The sequence below is a fragment of the Acanthopagrus latus genome, chromosome 16, assembly GCF_904848185.1.
Source record: "Acanthopagrus latus isolate v.2019 chromosome 16, fAcaLat1.1, whole genome shotgun sequence".
Classification (NCBI taxonomy): domain Eukaryota; kingdom Metazoa; phylum Chordata; class Actinopteri; order Spariformes; family Sparidae; genus Acanthopagrus; species Acanthopagrus latus.
The window spans coordinates 15944012-15964186 of record NC_051054.1 but is presented as its reverse complement, the minus strand read 5'-3'; the positions used below and the strand labels follow the sequence as shown (position 1 = coordinate 15964186).

General features: G+C 42.1%; 1 protein-coding gene and 1 long non-coding RNA gene across 3 annotated transcripts; one reads left to right on the top strand and one right to left on the bottom strand.

Annotated features, from left to right (window-relative positions):
• The first annotated feature begins 264 nt into the window (after positions 1-264).
• On the top strand, positions 265-4661 carry LOC119004765. 2 transcript variants are annotated; one of them, XR_005070300.1, is made up of 4 exons: positions 2259-2327; positions 2456-2619; positions 3596-3690; positions 3811-4661. It is a non-coding gene; the product is annotated as an uncharacterized LOC119004765 (long non-coding RNA). The 2 variants fall into 2 exon arrangements; XR_005070301.1 differs by lacking the exons at positions 2259-2327; positions 2456-2619 and adding an exon at positions 265-388.
• Positions 4662-5733: 1072 nt separating this feature from the next.
• LOC119004753 (protein L-Myc-1b-like) lies at positions 5734-8586 on the bottom strand. The gene is made up of 3 exons (XM_037071949.1): positions 8278-8586; positions 7129-7763; positions 5734-6368 (listed from the first exon to the last, which is right to left on the bottom strand). Exons 2-3 carry the CDS (start codon positions 7670-7672, stop codon positions 5779-5781), a joined length of 1134 nt encoding a protein of 377 aa, XP_036927844.1. The 5' UTR covers positions 7673-7763; positions 8278-8586; the 3' UTR covers positions 5734-5778.
• Positions 8587-20175: the final 11589 nt, after the last annotated feature.

The following is a 20175-nucleotide window of genomic DNA, read 5'->3' as shown; positions in this document are numbered from 1 at the left end:
TGTGTGTGTGTGTGTCTGTGTGTGTGTGTGTGTGTGTGTCTGTGTGTTTTTTGTTTTTTTTGTTTTTTTCTCTCCCTTTTTAAAGTGCAGAGGTAGGAGATTTATCGCAGAGACAGCTCGGGGGATCTCAGCAGTTACAAAATCGCATCCTCCCACTTTCCAGGAACACAGGTTTCACTTCATGTGTTGCTCAATTAAAAGCTCGGTAAGGTAAATATCAGTTATGGCAGACATTTTTCACACTATAGACTCACAGTCGTTGGACCTCGGGGTGGTTTATAAGCAAGAAATGCCAGAGTGACGGGTATAACTCGTAGTGCATCCTGTCCCGGAAGACATCCAGGAGATAACGCTCACCTGCTTTTGCATTGTTCTTCCAAGCTCTGAGGTAACGCTCAGTAAACATTTAATACACTGGGGCACTGTGTGGTTAAACAGAAGGAGTTCAAACTCAGAATTGTAATATTTACGAATTTAAAATAAGGTTCCCCAGAACACGGTTTGTAGCTGAAAAGATGGTAGGGTCCGCCAAATATAATGACTGTTCGATTACTCAGTTAATTCAGTCACGCAAAAATTGGATTTAATTTGTTTAGGTGTAAAAAAAAAAATCAGTCAATGAAGATTTTGCTCATCTGATTAAAGTCCCCTTCCCAAAAATACACCCTTAAGCCATACATAAAGGTAAATCGGGGATACACTAGCATACATGCAAATTCAGTACATTCAGTTTCTGAAGGTGTATCAGTCTCTTGGGGGAATTTCCCTTTTATCGTGCTGTTCTACAAAGCTCTGCCCCTCTCTGTTTCAATAAACCTGCAATTAGCCCATTTATCTCGCAGGCCAAGGATTCAATCCAAGGATTTCCCAGGTAGCAAAATGTTTGCGTTAGTGCGGCTGGTTAACATTTAGGTATTTCTAACAGGTTGCCGTTCCGTAGATGCCATCGAAATCTCCCCACAGCCACCGTGAAGGAATGTTTAGGTCCGAAAAGAAAAGGAAAGATTAATTTGATTCTTTATTACATGAGCATGTGAGAGGAGGACGTATAAATCAGACGGAGGCCGCTCCCCAGCCAGCCAAATCATCAATTCGCCACAGTCCCACCCTGATCGCCCGAGTCACCCTCTCCTGTGCGACCACCAGTGAGGCCGTCACGTGCTGCCTTCTATCCCAGGAATATGTAGACGTCTGTGCCCCGAACGGATGTCCTCTTACATTATATATAGTGTAGGGGACTGGAACAGTTTGCAGCTGCTTGCGACTAAAAGGCTTATTTAATGGCGGAAAAATAAATGTAGCCTGCAGATGTGAGAGAACACAACGCACATGTTCTGAAAAAAGGAGACAGCCACGGTATGAGCATGTGTGTCACACGTGCATGTTAGAGAGGGCTCAGTGTGTGTGTGTGTGTGTGTGTGTGTGTTCGGCCGTTTGAATGAACTTGAGAACAAGAAAATCTGGTCGGGCGAGTAAACCGTCAGAGCTGAACGTCCAACGCAAAGAGAGAGTGCTTACCTCATTACTTCCTTCAGGAGTGTTTGTTTTAAACATACGTACACTATTGCTATTGAGTAGTTATTTCATTTATCAATTACATTTTTTGTGGGGGGGTGGTGGTTCATGGCTTTAATTGACAGGACAGCTTGAAGAGGTGACAGGAAACAGGATTAGAAAGAGAGGGGATGACATGCAGCAAAGCCAGGTTGGAATAAAACACTGGGCAACCGTGGGGACACAGCGGGGAGGACACGGCCTCTGTACATGGCGCCCACTTTCTACCAACAGAGATCCCACAGCACCCACTAATTTTTCATTGAACCTCAAAACAATAATTACATTTCCAACTTGAGAATTGCAAACTGTAAGAGATGGGTCTTCTATCACAATTCAATCACGGGAACAACTCAAAGTTCAAACATCAGCTTAGTTCCTGAAAAAGTGATAGCATGCAGATATGATATTTTTCCCTAGAAAACATTCTCATTTGCATCCCCAGAAACAGACTTTTGCATGTTGTTGTTGGCCAGTCGCATTGCCCTGTAATGAAAAGGCAACTCTGCTATCTGGCGGAGAAAGTCTTTGAACCTTGACTACATTATTCAGGTTAATAATTGATTTCCGACTCTTGTGCGGCATCTCTTCAGATGAATTTCGCAGTCAGAAGGTAACAGGAAATGTATCATTCAGGTCGCTCCTATCTGCTCTTTGGCCTATCTGATTTCTGCTTTCACTTCCTGATGCAGCAAAGTACAAACAGTGCAGCAGCTGCAGCTGATGTCAGTCTAGCTGTGATTGCTATTTCCCATGACTAGAGGTTCTCTCAGGTTTGTTGACTTGTTCTTCCAATAAAATGCAAGACTGGAGAGCATTAAGCTCTGCAGAAATACAAGAGAAATTTCTTGATAAAATGTATTTTAAAAAAAGTCAAGTTTCTATCATCTATTGTGCACAGACGGGGTCATTTAACTCCTTCAACTGAGCCTCCTGAGACCAAATGGCGGATTTTGTCAAGGAAATGCTCAACTGTGCCAGAAAACAGTGCCCTCAGGGCTCAAAATGGGGCCCAGAGAGCAGGTGAAACGCAAACCAATCCCAGCCATAACAAAGACCAGCGAGGTGCGAGACGGTTGGACTTCAGGGTGTGCCTGTCTATCCTGCTGTACTGGCATGAAATGCTTCGAGTTTATTATACAAATGACTTGCACTCAAACCTTAGTCATCCAGGCTTGTGGAGACACGTCGATGAGGTCATGGGTAGGGCAGCAGCCTCACACAGGAAATCAGTTTCTCATACAGTATAAGGAATTAAACGTGCAGGAAGTTGCCACACATTAAAGGTGCACTACGCAGGAGGAAATTATAATCAGAGGAGATATGCCTCAACAAACTTAAATAAACAAACTCATTCATGACTGGATAAACTGAATAAACAAACTGACCTGAGCCACAATTTTTTACTTTTTTGAAATACAATTTTACTTTTTACTGTTTATCTTTGGCGGACCCTGTCACTTTAGTAGCTTCAAACAGTGTACTGGGGACCTTATTTTCTCATGAGAACTGTTTGTTCATCAACATATTACATATTTTTAAGTTTGTGTTATAATATCATAAACATCACAATTCTAAGTATGTATTTCTTCTCTAAAACGACACAGTGCCCCTTTGAGCGTTTAGCTTAGTGTCCTAAAGAATTAATTCCCCTGAAAGGATCAAAATGTCGCCTTTTTTCGGTAATTGTAATGCTCTAGAAGGATAATATTGTTACCCTACACCCCTCCTAAATATAGGACAGGATGTGCACACAACTACCTTCCTGTAAATTGTGAGCTCAGCAGTGTGAGTGCAAAGTAAAGGTTACCACGTTTTATGTGGGTGTAAGGATCTTCCCCCGCTGCATAGGTTGTTAATCCTATGGGGGTCTCTGAGCTGAAAACAGGAAAATTCACATATTTTTCTTGGGTTACAGTTTAACGTCGATCCCACGCGTCCACCAATACACACAACTCTTCATCTATCAAACATGAGAAGTAACTCGATGTAATCTATCTGCACTACAGCTCTTTGTATTCTACCCTAATTACTCAAGTAGCTCTCTGGGGGACACCAGCTGCCTGTGAGGAGTCTGACTTCCACGCAACGCCCACCGATTACATGGCCCACAAAGCAATATGCTATCAACAAAAGGTAGTAAAAGGCCTGTCATATAACAAATACAAGCCTTATGAAAGGGGACAAGAGGGTAGACTTATCTGATAATGTACAAATCACTGGGAGATTTTCACTTTTTTCCTTTTCCATTTACAGCCACTTTACGTGAAGTAGTGCTGCATACCTGTGTGAACAGCCGCAATGGATCCTAAGTAGCAGTCCACGCAACCCCTGTCTCCCAACCCCAGGGACTGTTCTAAAGATACCAATTGCGTGTGTGTGTAACCTAGTTCGGAGCACATCAGGTGCCCAGCATGCAGCAGCCACTGCAGAGGGGAGGATCCACAACAGACTCACACTCACTCTTCAAGGGCAAGTCTCAAGGACGAGCTCAGTCTAACCTTCCGTCGACCAGCAGCTGGTGCAAAAAGACGCGCCGCTTATACGACAGATACCGCAAAAGGGAACATCAGGCTCGTCTTTTATGGTGCGCCCTCGTTTACAGCTGATTTTTGTGTGTGATAGTAGTTCCTGGAGAGGCGCGACCACAGCAGCGGTGCGTCTCAGCCACGCTATCAGAGCGAGACATGAAAAATCTGTGTCACTTCTTACTTCCACCTTTTAAATCAGGGGGTTCGATTTGGCGTACGGCCTCCTCTGGTTGCTATGGGGACCAACAGAATCTGTGATTGTAATTTTGAAACAGCACAAAACTAAATTCAGTAGCAAGGTAAAAATGTTCAAAGATGATGTTCTTTTTATGGAGGAATGTGGAAACTTGGCAGTAGCACTGACAGATATTGAAAATATTGGAACATGGATAGTCAACTGAACCCTGTTAATGACTTTTTATGTGCTGATGATCTCTTAACTTTGGATTATATAAAAAGTGACAAAGCTTAAGTTGTTTAGTTATCAAATTAAGTTTTAAATGCCATTTATTTTGAAATGTCTACTGTGACCATTGGAGATTGAAATAAAACCTTGGATGTTTCATAATATTTGTAAAACGGTGATGAATGCTGGGTGGTGGGGCCCACTGGAAATTTTCAGCCCTAAGCCCCGACAGACTCTAGAACCACCACTGTTAATGCTGTCCAACTTTCTCCCCATAGTGTCTGAAATAAATTTAAAGAGGTACCGTATCGAAGTTAGAAATGTTATCATGCTGACACTAGATGACAAAGTGTAACGTTTGAATGAACAGACACAGACGTCAGGTTTGTATGCAAACATGGTATAAAAATTTAATGTTGCTGTTGATGTTAGCATGCTTTTGAAAAATTAAAAAAAAAAAAAAATCAACCAAAATCAGAAGAAGCATTGAAATCACAAAGTGACGTGTGAATATAAAGTACAGCAGTGCTACTTATTCTTTTTTTCCCCATTTTTTTCCTGTTTTCTTAACAAAATAGAGGTTCCTCGATGCCTGGTGGCACGTCATAAAGAGGAGCGAAGCTCGGGTGACTCTAGATTCTGTCTCCTTCACCAGGAGCGATAAGATATTATTTACAGAACTATTTGTACATCAAACAATCAGTCACACACTCAAAAACAAACCAGGAAGTGACTCATTCACTCATATGTACACAGAGAGGCAATCACACTTCACTTCATAAGTGTGCATTGATGAAATGAAGACAACCAGCTTTCTCACACATCCTGAAGGCTATATATATATATATATATATATATATATATATATATATATATATATATATATATATATATATATATATATATATACACACATACATACACACACACACACACGACCATACTGGTTCTCATTTCTCATTAATTCATACCAGGAAACATTTGAGTCACAGCTCTAAAAATCAATTCCATTACCCCAGTTCAGCTAAAACACTGTGCAAAGAAAAAGAAAAACACAGCACACTAACCGCGCCTCCCCGTGTGAGGGTCACTGGCCGGCACAGTCAACTCATAGGAAGCCCACAGCAATACGGACATATTCTAAATAAACTTCACAGCTATGTACATGAGGCATGTTGTTATATATAAAAAAAAGACAAAAAAATCGTAGCTTTTTTTTTAAAAAAACTGATAACTTGAGAGTAAAGGTCCCTGACTGGGAATGAGGCAGTTTATTTCAAAAGTGTCTCAAGAGCGCTTCAGTTCAGATAATTTGCGAAGGAGCTGCTGATGTTTGGCTTTCAGGTGTTTCTTCTCCAGAAGCTGCCGTCTCTCCTTAGTGTGCAGCTCCGTGAGGTACTCTGTTGCATGGGTCAGGATGGCCACCTTCGGGGTCTTGGCCGACTCCAAGCCGGGGATCTCGTCCCGCAGGGCGAGGAAACGGGACCGCAGATCATTCCTCCTCTTCCTCTCGAGGAAGTTGTGGTTCCGCCTGCGGTCAGTGTCCTCCGCGTCTGAGTTTTGGGGACTCTCTGAGGAGGGGGAGGCCGGCTGGGAGACGCGAGCCGTGCATGTGCGCTTGCTTTGAGGCTCTTCGTCATACTCCTCCTCCTCCTCCTCCTCCTCCTCCTCCTCCTCGTCATCGTCGTCTTCCTCCTCAGGCTCGCTGTCCGGGGAGCGGGCGGCGTAGTTGTGCTGCTGCCGGTGGACGGACATGTGGAAGCGTTTGGGGCAGGGGTCGGCCCGGACCGTGATGGTCACTGGTTTTCTGACGTTCACCAGCCGCACCCGTTTCTGCTTGCTCTCCACAGTGACCACGTCGATCTCCTCTTCATCATCTGTGATCACACGGGGGGAAAACAACTCATCAGTACACACAGAAAATGAAGTTGTACAGGCAGGGTTCAGAGGGAGCAGGGGGTCGAGCTGAATCAAAAAGGGACTGCAAGGTGAATAAAATCCCTACTCCTCCGTCTGAGGAGGGCAGGGCAGGGGCTGAGGTGTTAACAGCACCCATGCCAAAGCTTGCAGGGAGTCAGGCTTTTGTCATTTGAGCGCTGAGCATTCATCAACAATTTAAATGAAGAGCTGGGCTGGCAGGGGGGCAACTCCCTAATTCGGGAAATGTGAAGGAGTAACTCTCACGGTCTGTCGCTGTGTGTGTGTGTGTGTGTGTGTGTGTGTGTGTGGTAGTAGTAGTAATAAATCACCAGGACTCGGTCACCCCGCCCCTCTGCCGCACTCTGATTGTAATGTAGAGCCAGTGGCAGATATTGAGAAAGGGGGGAAATTCAAGTAAAAGTGAAGGGGGCGCGGTTTTTAAAAGACCGCATGGGCATTTTTGAGCGAGCATGTGGCGCATTGTCAACGCCAGAGAGACAGAAAAAAAAATCCAGCTCTAAAAAGGTTACTGACTGGGTTTGCACTTGATAACCCCTCTGCACCACACATACGCACACACACGCACACACTTGCACACCACAGTTACGCAACAGCAGCCCAGCTTTTTCCAAATTACGCATTGTTAGAGGGCAATATAATCCCGAGGCTGGAGCATGGGGCAGGGTGGGGCAATTTAGAGCATGACTGCTTCCTTACCGGAGGAATCAGAGCGAGACTCGGAGCCTGACGACGCCGGCTTCCTGCAGCTGCTTGCCGGGATGGTGAGAACAGCCGCGGGGTCGACGCAATCTGTCGCCGAGGCGGCGAGCGGGCCACCGGGGGAGACGCACTGCGCCTTGCTCGGTCTCACGGAGATCTGGGCCACCGGGGAGACGCCGGTCTGCGCCGCAGCTGACACTTTCCCGTTGACCTTCTCCAGCTGCTTGCTGGCGGAGAAACTACTCCACATGCAGTCCTGGATGATGATGGAGCTGAGGTTGCCGAACAGCTCCTCCGTGTCCGGGATGAACTGCCCCTCGCACTCCTCGTCCTGACCCAGGACTTTGGACAGCCAGCTCAGCTTGTCTCCCGGCGAGAGCTGCAGCGCCCCGCCGCTCAGAGTCCGGGTGGGAGACATGGGAGGGGTGGGCAGCAGCTCGAACTTTTTCCATATGTCCTCGCTCGGTGCGGTCGACTTGTAAAAATCCTCCTCCGTGTCGAAATCGTTGAAGAAATAGGGCTGGTAACAGTCGAACTCCATGTTTCCCCAAGTTATTTTAAAAAGAGAGAGAGTTTATTCCCAGAAAAGCTCGGATGACGCCGGTGGCCTCTGAAGAACGTCCTGTACAAACCTGAGGGGGGCAAATATCACAGCGATTAGCAATGATCTTTTTTAAAGTAGTTCCCATCAGACGCGATCACGTCTCAAATGTCCATCTGATGGACCATCAGGATACCACCCCCACCCCCTCCTCTACTAACAGCCTACTCTCTACATATGGGACCGCGTTAATAATTGATCGCGTCTTGCGGATGCGCTCTTCGCACCGATGGACCCCCAAAACTGTCCAGGCACACAAGGTTACTGCATATTCTGAGTTGCACACAAGCGACCACTGTGATTCAGAGACAGTTTGGACGCGAGATAACCACAGACTTTTTTCTTTTCCTTTTTTTTTTGTAATGTTCCACGGCACCATCCTGCGTAAAGAAAAGTACCACATGAGGCTGCATTTCCTGAAATGTAGGCAGCGCTTTGTTCCACGGAGCCCTCAGACGAGAGCCGCCGGAGGGGGGGAGAGCGGTCCGCCTCACGCTCACCACCGGAAAGTTTCACAAGCGAAAATTAAAATAAAAACCACTCACCGGCTCTCCGTGAAATCCAGCAGCGCGATTCAGGGCACTGACAGTCCTCCTCCCCCGGCAGCCAGAGAGCCAAGTGTCCACGGTGCGCGGAGATCAGGCGGATTATTCAAAAAGCCTCTCGAGTCGTTTCCTGGATACAAAGATGCGTTGACTCGGCGCGGCCGGTACTTTCTGCGTTACTTATTTTATTATTCTTAAATGCAGAAAAAGCAACAACTAAAACAAAAACAAACCCAAACCAAAAAAAAAAAAAAACGCCGGGGCTCAGACGGAATCGGGCACAAGGTCCGCCCCACAATGTGTAACAAGCAAGCCACACAGTGCGTTTTTCGCGCCAGTGAGATATCCTGTTATAAGGCGATAAAAAAAAGTGCAGGGAGGAGCCTCGGAAATATCTGCAGCGGTAGATCCGGGTAAGCCCCTCCATCTGCATCGGAGGCGGGGTGGGTGGGTTGGGTGGAGGCGCAGCGCCCCGCCCCGTCTACAACACCAGTTATGGGCACAATAACTCACACGGTCCATCAGCAGCGGTTTGTTGCCCTGAGCACAAGTCTGCTCACTACTACACCGATTTTGGCGGATCCGGTCGGCTGCGTTTGGAGATTTTATAAGACATCAACTCATGAAGCCTGGTCGAGGATCAGACGGCTCAACCCCGAGCAGGGAAACTAGTTCTGCATGCATCATTCATAGAAATACAATAGGCAAGGCAAGCGTATGTGTACAGCACAATTCAGACGCAAGGCAACTCAGAGTGCCTAACAGGGGCATGCACATTACATGACAAGATATTATCTAAAAAAAAAAAATGATTTAAAATAAAAAAAAAATTAAAAGTAGGAGCATTTATATTTACATTTAGGGCATTTAGCAGACACTTTTTTCCCCAAAGAGACTCACAATAAGTACATTTATTCACAAGAAAGAAACCACAACATGTAACTGTATCATAAAGTAAGACAGAAAAAAAATATATAGAAAAAAGTAGCAACAATTTTCAAGCCCTCGTCCCTCGAGCATCAGTAGCTGCTGTTTATCAAGACAACACGAAACAAAACACTTAAATATGTTAAGAAACAGGAAAGGTAAGCTGAAATAGAAAATAGAAATAGATCAGAAAAAAAGATAACCAAATGGTCAACTTCTTTAATATATGATATAGGATTAGATTAGATAGAACTTTATTCATCCTGCAGGAAATTCTTGCTCCTGGCTACTGGTAGTACACTCCAAAAACTTCACAGTACTACCAGTAACAACCGGGGGGCTTTCCCAGGGCAGAGTCACACACTAGGCCCAGTTATTATGAGAATAAAGACAATAGAGTATTACATATTTGTGTAATAGACAAAATATGAAGAGCTCATGGTGGAAATGCAAAAAAAAAAAAAAAAAACAGCACCAAGTAGAACAACAATAGAAGTATGAGAAGTTAAGCGTGAGAGTAAATTAAAGTGAACTACAATAGAAAAATATATAGCGATGAAATACACACATGGAGCTGTGTTTCATCATGAGGACTTTCTCTTGTCATACTTTGAGCACATGTAGCTGATGTGCAGTAAGTTTACATTGTTGTAGAGCAGGATAAGTGGAGCAGAACAGCAGAACAACGTTGCAGCATTCTCCCGAAATGACTGATGTAGATGGGGACTAGATGGGTATTAAGATGTAAAAACTAAAAAAAAATGAAGACCAACGTAAAATGGCTCCATAGAGCTCGCCCACTGTAATCCAAGCCTCTGGATGTATCAGGACCCCAGACTGATTTTAAAGGATGGAACTTACATCCTATGCCAGAGTGTGTTCTGTTTTACTAGAGAGTGTGTAAGTGTTGCCATGTGTGCACATGTGCATGGTTAGTGACTGGAAAGTCTTTCTATATTTTAAAATTGCAATCCTGTTAGTAATCCCCCCTGTTTTAATTAAATGTATCTGTAGTCTAATTACTTTTTTTTTCTGTAACTTTGATGGAATACAGTTATATTTCTTTGTATCCTGATCTAATCTGTTACATGTGTTCCGTTACTCCACAAGCCTGGATACTCGGATACACACAGTCAGGATCTTAGTAGTGACTGTGGCAGTTTGATGCAATGGAGATAGTCCACAAAGCAGTTGTAGCCTCGGGCTCTGACACAGTGGTCACGTCCAGTCTGATGTCTCCATTGCCGCCATCTGCATTGATTGACGAGCCTGTGCTCCTGATCCCGAAGTTAAGCTGACACTTCTCAACCGCGACACCAAACATCAGATCCTCTTCATCTCGATCCAGACAATATTTTTAACCTCTCAATCCATACAGATAACCAGCTGCGGGAAACATCATTCCTCTCCAAGGAAGAAGACAAAGCAGCCGCAGAGCACTTTGATTCAAGTTGTGGATATGCAGTCGCAAGTCGTCCAATTTGTATTACAAAAGACGGGGATTCAGCGCAGATAGTCCTTCATTTCCATGCTCAGCTTCTTGACGCAGCAGCTAAAAGGTGTATTCTGTTCCAGGCTACAAAACATCTCCACAGTGAAGGGTGGAGTGCATCCCCGAATGACCTCCATTTCAACACAAAAGAGCACAACGACTACACAAACAGTGGAGATTGAGCCGCTGAAGCGTCTGCAGCTGCTGCTGAAGTGAGTAATCTACTTTACAGTGGGAGAAGTTACGGTCTAAAACAAACACTTCTATATTTGGTCTTAAATTCTTGTTTGCAGCTCTGCCAGAGAGGTTTGAGACCACCCTTGTCAAACCCAACGACCTGCAACATTTCATTATTTTAACACTAACCATGATATCACCATATTGAACAAGGCCACGATTAAGTAGACACACGATTTTGTCTATATGTTGCGTGGCGTGAACAAATGCTTTATGCTCACGGGCCAGCTAAAGGTCAAAGTTCGCCAACGTCTCATGACCAGACAACGCCAGGTCAAAATCGTATTCGCCACCCAGGGCCTCGACCTCCTCCCGACGGACATATTGATCAGTTTTGTCGGCAGCGAGCGCGTCTTCTCTTTAATTAAGCATCTCAGCGACGGAGACAAAAACCTCCAGTAACTCTCGTCCCATTCAGGACAAACAAATGACACTGATTAGTGACGGACATCTGTTGTGAGCAACTGGCCTGACGTCAAACACACTCCTGTGATTGGGGGGCCTCTTCAAGTGTGCTGAAGGCAGAATTGGTCAATATCGAACAGGACACAGACGAGAGAGTCGAATCATGAATGTGGTGGATTAAGACGCGATTTGATGAAATTTAAAGACTCACCCGACTCGAGGTCCGTTTGGACTTTTGACTTGGGATGACTTGACATTCCACTCAAGACAAAGAACACTCACAAAAAAAGTCTTACAAAAAAGCGTTCAGGCCTTGAAATCCAAATTTACCATGATGTTGTAGTAGTTAAAATCTCTATTTTCTGAATACTTTTAAGACTTCTTGTCCATTTTGGCCCAACAGAAATCTTTGGCGCTGCTGTTGTAGAGAAAACTTGATCAGTTCGGTTTTCCTCAGTGTTGCAAATAATGACGATACAGGGCAAAACATGAGTTTATTCAATCATCTGGTCCATCATAGAAATGGATCGCCAGTTAACATTCCTTTTGACCACATGCCCGACGGCAGACAAAAGGATCCACTGTACATGACAATGGTTTTGTTATTCTATATTCATTACATTGTGCAATTAACATTAACTTCACAATGATACATTGAAGCAGTATTGCCAGTATAAAAGCTGAGGTTTAAAGTTTACTCTTGAGGAGAAGCGGACGAAACAATCTCACAAATCTCACCACAAAGTCCGTCGATTTTCTGTTCAAGGGCTTCTAATTGTATCGAATGTTCCTCTCTCAGTGGATGGAGTCATTGCAATCATTGTTCTAAATCCCAATTGAAACACACAGTTTGGAGATACATTCAATAGGATTCATGTACTCTGACACATTTTTTATAATGCAAGACTGTCTTTCATGCCTGCATCACATTTTTTTTACTTTTGGTGATTTCGTCTCAACTCTGGCCAGATAAACCTACATTTCTCTTGATTTATTTAAATCTGCTGTAGGAACGCTCACGGTCACATCCACAGACATTTATAAGTCTGTTTATGTACGACAACTTTAACTTTACAGGCATGACGTAAGTGCAAGAGTGTTATTTGTAGGGTTTGCTTAGTTTAGGTAGTTTAAGGAAATATATATGCATTTTAACTGGATTCGTTTAAGCCAGTTTTTGTTTTTGTTTGTTGTAATAATGTTCTAACATTGTCCTCTTGGTCCGGTCTTTCTTGAAAAAGAGCTTGTGTTCTCATAAAACGTTTGGTTAAATATGGCAAACAATGATGCAGGTGAGATGTTGAGCTATCAGTCTTAGTCGATTGGTGTAAAATGAACATTATCAAAAAGAGAGGTATTTAAGCCAAGTTGTTTTGTCCGCAGAGCAATGATCATAGCCTGCAGATCCTGCAGCTTCACATCCTGTAATTACACAGAGGACCAACCAACCCTCAATCTGCTATGTTGGGAATATTTCATCCCTGCCAAGGAGTAGAGAAAAACTTAAGTCCCATAAAATTTAGATGAGTTACTCCTCCTCCTCCTCCTCCTCTTCTCTTCTATCCCATCATTAAAACTTGGGGAGCTCTCCTCCACAGGGACATTGTTGGGGTAACAATGCTTAACACCAACAATAGCCAGCTCCCCAAGTCATCTCCCAGCTTAACTTCAAGTACCCGCCATTGTCCTTTATTGTTATAGTAGCATATGTGTGAGGATGGTAAAAACGGGGGTGCGGGGGGTCAGGATCCACCTCAGCAGAGTCCTCATGTAGTCCGCAACACCCACTCAGCCGCCTGAAGAATATTGGACACAATGCGGTGCAGGAATTCAGAGGTTTTCTGGGACTGTCTGTGGAATTGACCCCGTGTGCTTCTACAAGGGGGCATCCTCCATTTCCCCACGACCCTCACCCTCACCTCTGACCTCCCACGCCCAACTAAAAACAACACTGTTGCAGGTTTAAAAGTGGGACCAGTGACCCGGAGCCCAGAGAAAAGCCATGCAGATGAGAACATAAATAATTCACGCAAGTGTTATTGCCCCCCTGGGATGGAAATCACCATATTCAAACGCACACCCTCAGAATGGCATGAGAGTGTGATCAGCAGGGAGCCCCGGGCTTACCTGCCAACAGCGTCCACATAGCAGAGATCTCATTCCGACAATGCATGCGTCACATGAAGCTTTAACTTGTGATGTTATCATTTCATTTCCTCCTTAGCAAAGAGTTGCGTTAGAGAAAATATTATAAGTAACGATCACAGTCTGAGTTCCTGACCTGACTTCACCTTTAAATGGGGAAATTATTGCTGCAAATAGTCAAAAGGAAACACCTAGTCTGAGGTCATAATTAAGGACAGACTCCTGCTGTAAGGTTTGATTTAAAGTTAGCTGATAATGGCGAGGTTTAAATCACGTGACTGTAATGCAGCTCAAGGCAAACTGAGAATGACATGTCAGGGACATTCTTAATAAAAGAAGTGAGTATTTTATGTGAACTGGTTGCAAAAGTTAAAAAAGCCACATCCCTGGAGTGGTTCATGGCTGCAGCCACTGCTTCACTGCAGCACACACTGAGTCAGGCTGCCACCTGCTGTCTGCAGTGTGTAAATAACTGACAGTGCAGGGGAATACCAGGTCAAATGTTTAACTAACAGGTGAAACTTCCTCAGCATAGTGCTTATCTTAGGACACATTTTTTGCACAAGTTTTCAGAAATCTGATGTTAAAACATGAAATTGAAGCATCTAGTTGAGAATATAGTCATTCACATTGGATTTGCGGAAAAGCTATAGAACATCGGATAAAGCCAGGTGTGATATTACTGTTTTGTCAAAAGGTTTGGCAAAGGTTTCAAAGGGCGTCTGACTGCATTTGTGATTTTAGGAACAATATGTTACAGAAATCAGGCTATGAATGATACATGAACAAATACCTCTGTAAAAGAAAAAAAGATACAGATTCAGAGTACAGATAGGAATAAATGAATATTTCTGAATGTGTATTACTACTTTATTAGTATGGTAAATATTTTTCATTTCTGAGTCTGAATTACTTTTCCAAAAACTACATAGTGTATTAAAGAAATAGACTGTGAAACTCTATACATTTTAACTAAACAAAATATGGTGAATAGGATTAAAACCTCAAATAAGACCTATTGTGGAACAAACATACTAAAAAAGAAAGAAAGAAAGAAAGAAAGAAAGAAAGAAAGAAAGAAAGAAAGAAAGAAAGAAGTGTATTTTTTAATATATTTGAAATCTGAGCTTTACATGTGAGATGTAGGGAATGTAATAGTCTGACCGCTCTGCATTTCAGTTTTTTCTGAAAATAGTTGAATAGGGCTTTCCTTCAACTGGTCTAATAGAAGGTGTATTATAGAAGAAAATATGATTCTTAAGGATTACACAAAGACTCACAGAAACAAAACACCAGTTTTGACACAATAGTTCATAGAAATGCAGATTTAGGTATCCCTCCATTACTCTGAGAGGACCAGTAATGATGACAGTGACGTCAGTCTGACAACAAGGGAACAAATTAGGTTGATTGAGAACATGCAGACTGTTGCCACTATGTGTTTGAATTGTTTTATTGTGTCGTACAGTGTGAGACCAGGATTCACAGGAAAGCTGCACTGACACAGATGATCGCTGCAGATGAATCACAGTTTAATTCTAGTGAAATAAAGGAAATCAAACCTGCCAGAGCTGGTTGCAAGATAATTAACAGGATCAAAAATGATAATAAATTCTGGTATTGGACTTTTCTTCTTTTTATGATATTGAATAGCAACATTAGGAGGGAGCATAACTTTGGTTTGATTACTCCAGGCTTTAACCATATTCAACATTTCCATGCCTTGAAGCTAGGGATTTGTGGTGTCACATTTGTGTCCAGTAGATGGCGCCATGGTGAAAATTTTGACTTGAAAGGTTACTGAAAGATTACAGTTCACACTTTCTTCACCCTGTAGTGGTGGAAAATAGTTGTATAGTTACTCAAGATCTGTAGATTTACTCAAGTACGGTAATGTGCTACTTTACTTAAGTATTTCTGTTTTGTGATTTGACCTTTTAGAAGTTATTATTATAGTTTTAATTCCACCTCTGATGGTCCACTGAAAACTAAGAATTTACATAGAATATGTTAATGTAAATGCTCATGGTGATGATGTTATAAAACATGACCTGTGCCTCAGTAATGCTCAAAGTATTCAGTGTTTGCATGAGCTCGCAGCAGGATCCTCTGCCACAGATTTCATCTGGCTCAGGAAGAGTTTTGTTCTCTCTGTTTGGATGCTCAGGCTCTGATCAAAATGTAAAAGTGTTCGCAGATGTGAAAGTACAACCCCCGACCTTTTAAAATATACATCACATCCTGGCTAAGACATAGAACTGCAAATTAAACTTCCCAACAAACCCGCTTTAACACACGAATGTTGAGCTCACGTTAATGTTGTAGGGATACTAACTCAACAATATAATATGTATACAGTGTATTATATTTCTGTTGACACGCCGCATGCTGAGTACTTTGACTTTGTGTACAATTTGCACATGTTGCGGCTCATGTTTAGGGACACACTGACAAAACTTTATCTCTCCTTCAGTGTTTGTACATTGTAGGACTGGTATTTGCATTATATTGCACTGTGCATTTGCATGTTTGCATTTGAGCTTGTGGGTGTATCTGTCTGCTTTGCGTAAATGTTGTAAAACTCTTGCCAAGAAAGTCTGAAGTGAAGAAACAAACACTACATTTCCGTGATAATATTCAAATATTGATCCATAAACTATCCTTTTTTTTTTTTTTTTTTTTTTTTTTTTTTTTACATTTTCTGTGAATATCATTAAAGTTGAAAATGTTGCAAAAAAACAAAAATGCACTGTTGTTGTTTTCCATTTGACACATTCCAAATATCCCAAGAGAAAGAGGAAAAGAAATAAAGTGGTCATTTCAACAAAACCTGGTGTTTTTCTCCTTTGGTTTTCTAAAAGATTTCCCATTCAACATTTAAAGTTTTTTTGTGTCATGTGTGTGATGTGATTAAAACATGGACTTGTCTCTAGGAGAATGAGCCAAGAACACAGTTTTCGCAGAGGTTAATACAGAGGAGAATGTTGCTGACTCACATTACATGGTGTAGTTGGTCTAGGTAAAGTACAAGCTGATTCAGATGAGTATGTCAGGCTTCCTGTATGCTTACATGAAACAGGGTATTTTAAAATGGGTTAGGGTAGAGGTCATGCTGAACTTACACAAAACCTGCTGTAAACATTAGGATGTGAAATGGAACTGTATGTGTGAAAACAAGGAGCACATTATACACTTCATGTCCGTTACATCAGAGGTTATAAAAGTCAAAAATCTATCAATTGTAAGGATGTTAAGTTTTCCTGTAAATGCGTAACCACACTACATTTTCTTTCAAAACAAAAGCTACCTTCAGAACGTTTGCACTCATAGTTTTCCATTTACATAAAGTGAAAAGGTCGGCTGTAAAACAAGTGAGTAGGATTAAGATGTTTCAGGTTATGGTATGTCATAAGACCCACTAAGTTCCTCTTAGCACTGTACTTGGCCCCATTAAGCCAACCATCTGGTTTCAATACAGCTGGGTCAATATACAATGGGGGGAAAACCCGAGAGTGATATTAATAAACCTGAAATGTCTTCCAACACAGCGACTTACTGTAGTTTAGAAGACGACTTTTATTTTTTTATAATACTCACACAATTTCTGGATTACCCTTCAGACCCTTCTGGATTACCCTTCAGACTTTTTTTTTTACAGAGAGACCTTTTGAATTAGTCAGATCCGCTCTCTGTTTCATCAGACGCGTGTCCTCAAAGTGTTTCCTTCCCACACTCGAGTTTTACAAAGGTGAGTGGAAACAAGGGGACGTGGCAACATGTGTCTGGTTAGTGAAGTGTGTGTTCCCTGAAGAAGCAGTGCAGCGCCTCAGCCAAGAGGTGGCATTGTATTGTCAACATCTGATAAGCGTGGTCAAACAGAGGTCAAAAAGAGACCTCAGATTAAGAAAAAAAAAAAGGTGAGGCAAGGAGGAAGGGCACATTTCCATTCAGCTGCTTCTCGTTCTCTCTCTCTGGAGTTTGATATTTTTAGATATATGAATTAGAGTATCAAACAATCCCTATTTAGAAAGGAGGCCATAAACAAATAAAAAGGCAAATAGTCTGAGTCACTGAGGGAAATGAGAAATGCCCACAACAAGCTTCTTGTATTGGAAAGGAGAAACATTGCTTTACTGTTCGTGCATAAAATGCTGTAATGTGACCTGTGAGCTTTCTGAGCATTTTCTGAGTGAAAGTGAAAAAAGAAAATTAAAAAAGGAAGTCCCCCGTCACACACAGACTAAAAATAGGATTCACTGATATCATATTAGCAGGACGGGAGTTTGTCACCATATGATCCAGTCTTTATATAGTTTTACTGATGACTTCTTTCAGCTCCCTTTCACGCGAAGGACATTGCAACGTTGCTCTCAAAGCGAACAGACCTTCTTTTTCACTGCTGGGCAACAGCATCAGGAGGGAAGATCATGAAACCAAAGAGGAAGAGTGTTCTCATAGTAAGTTCTCACCCAGGTTGCATCATTCATTCATATTTACACCTTTTTTACATACTATAGTGTATCATATGATCATGCATATCACATTAATTATATGCAGTGCCAGTCAAATGTCTGGACACACAGTCTTTCTATGTTGTAGATTAATGCTGAAGATATCGGAACTATGAAAGAACACATATGGAATTATTTCATAAGCTAAAAACCGGAATGTGATTTATATTTAATATTTTTCTAAATAGCCACCTTTGCTTTGATGACACAGTCAGATTCATGAGATAGTCACCTGGCCAGTTAACAGGCTTGTCTTGTCAAGAGTTAATTTGTGGAATTTCTTGCCTTCTTAATGTGTTTGAAACCATCACTTGTGTTGTGCAGAGGTGGGGTACACAATTCTATAGCCCTATTCAACGACTGTTCTAATCCATATTATGGTAGGAACCACTCAGCTAAATTAAGAGAAACAACAGTCCATCATTACTTTAACACATAAGGTCAGTCTATCCTTAAAGTTTCCATTTTTATACACTGAACCCTGAATGTATCCTCAAGTGCAGCAGTTCAAACCATCACTGGCTCTCACGAGAGCTGCCCCAGGAAGGGGAAGACCAAGAATGACCTCTGCTGCAGAAGATAAATTCAGTAGAGTTACCAGACTCAGAAACCACAAGCACCTCAGATAAGAGCTCAGATGCTTCACAGAGTTCAAGTAGCAGACTCAGAGGAGACGGCGCGGTCGAACTGCTGCAAAGAAGCCACTATTGAGGAAGAACAACAAGAAGAAGAGAATTGCTTGGGCCAAGCAACACGAGGAATTGACGTTAGACCAGAATGACTACTTTGGTCTGCTTTGAGTCCAAATTTCAGAATGTTGGTTCTGACCACTGTGTTTTTGTGAGATGCAGAATATGTGAGCTGATGGTTTCCTCACTTGTGGTTCCCAATGTGGAGCATGGAGAAAGAGATGTGACGGTGTGGGGGTGCTTTGCTGGTGACACTTTTTGTGAGTTTTATTCCAAATTCAAAGGACACTTAACCAGCATGGCTACCACAGCATTCAACAGCGGCACGCCATCCGATCTGGTATGTGTTTAGTGGGACCATCATTTGTTTTTTTAACATGGACAGTGACCCCAAACTCACCTCAATTCTGTGTAAGGGTTATTTTACCAAGAAGGAGGGCGACGGAGTGCTGCGTCAGATGACCTGGCCTCCACAGTCACCCAACCTAAACCCAGCTGAGATGGTTTGGGATGAGCCTGACTGCAGAGTGAAGGCAAAGCAACCAACAGATGCTCAGCACCTCTGGGAACTCCTTCAGGACTGTTGGGAAATCTTCCAGGTGACTACCTCATGTATCTGATCGAGAGAATGCCATTAGTGTGCAAAGCTGTCATCAAAGTGAAAAGTGGCTACTTTAAAGAATATAAAATATAAAACATCCTGGTTTGTTTAACACTGTTTTGTCCACTACATAATTCCATGTGTTCCTTCATAGTTTTGATGTCTTCAATATTAATCTACCATATAGAAAACAATGAAAATAAAGAAAAAACACTGAATGAGTTGTGTCCACACTTTTGACTGATACTCTATATGCACATATTACATTACATACACATTATAACACATTCTTCCAAATGTCGCAATGTAATTATTGTTTATATAAAGTAAATCTATCATTATGTGTTTTATACATATGTCAAGTTTTCTATATGTTTTCAAATATCATATGAATGTATATTATTTCTGCTTACATGTACACAGTGTGAAATGATCGCACAGTTCACGCTTCTATCCTGTGTAATCAAAGTCTCATTGCAATCATATGTATATACATTTAACATAATACTACACACCACAAGTGCATTACGATTGTGGGTACAATTAGCAATCATGTCTGAGTATGTGAAAGAGATATATAGTATACATTATTAGTTTTAAATGCATTTCTATCTTATTTGTGGCTATTTTATCTTCCTTGCTTTATCTTTTTTCATTTTGCAATCACCTTTTCCCCACTGCTTCTGAGTATTGAGCTTCAGCAACTGAATTTCTTTATCTTAAACAGTGGATTTTTAAAATTTATTTTGTAGCTGGTGTTAACAACAGGTTGTGCAATCTCTCTTCTATGCTCATTCCAGTATTTTGACACATGTTATTCCCTTGGCTAGTGGATAATAGATTAATATTAAATATTTGATTATTGTGGGTTATGATATTGCGCATGTGCTA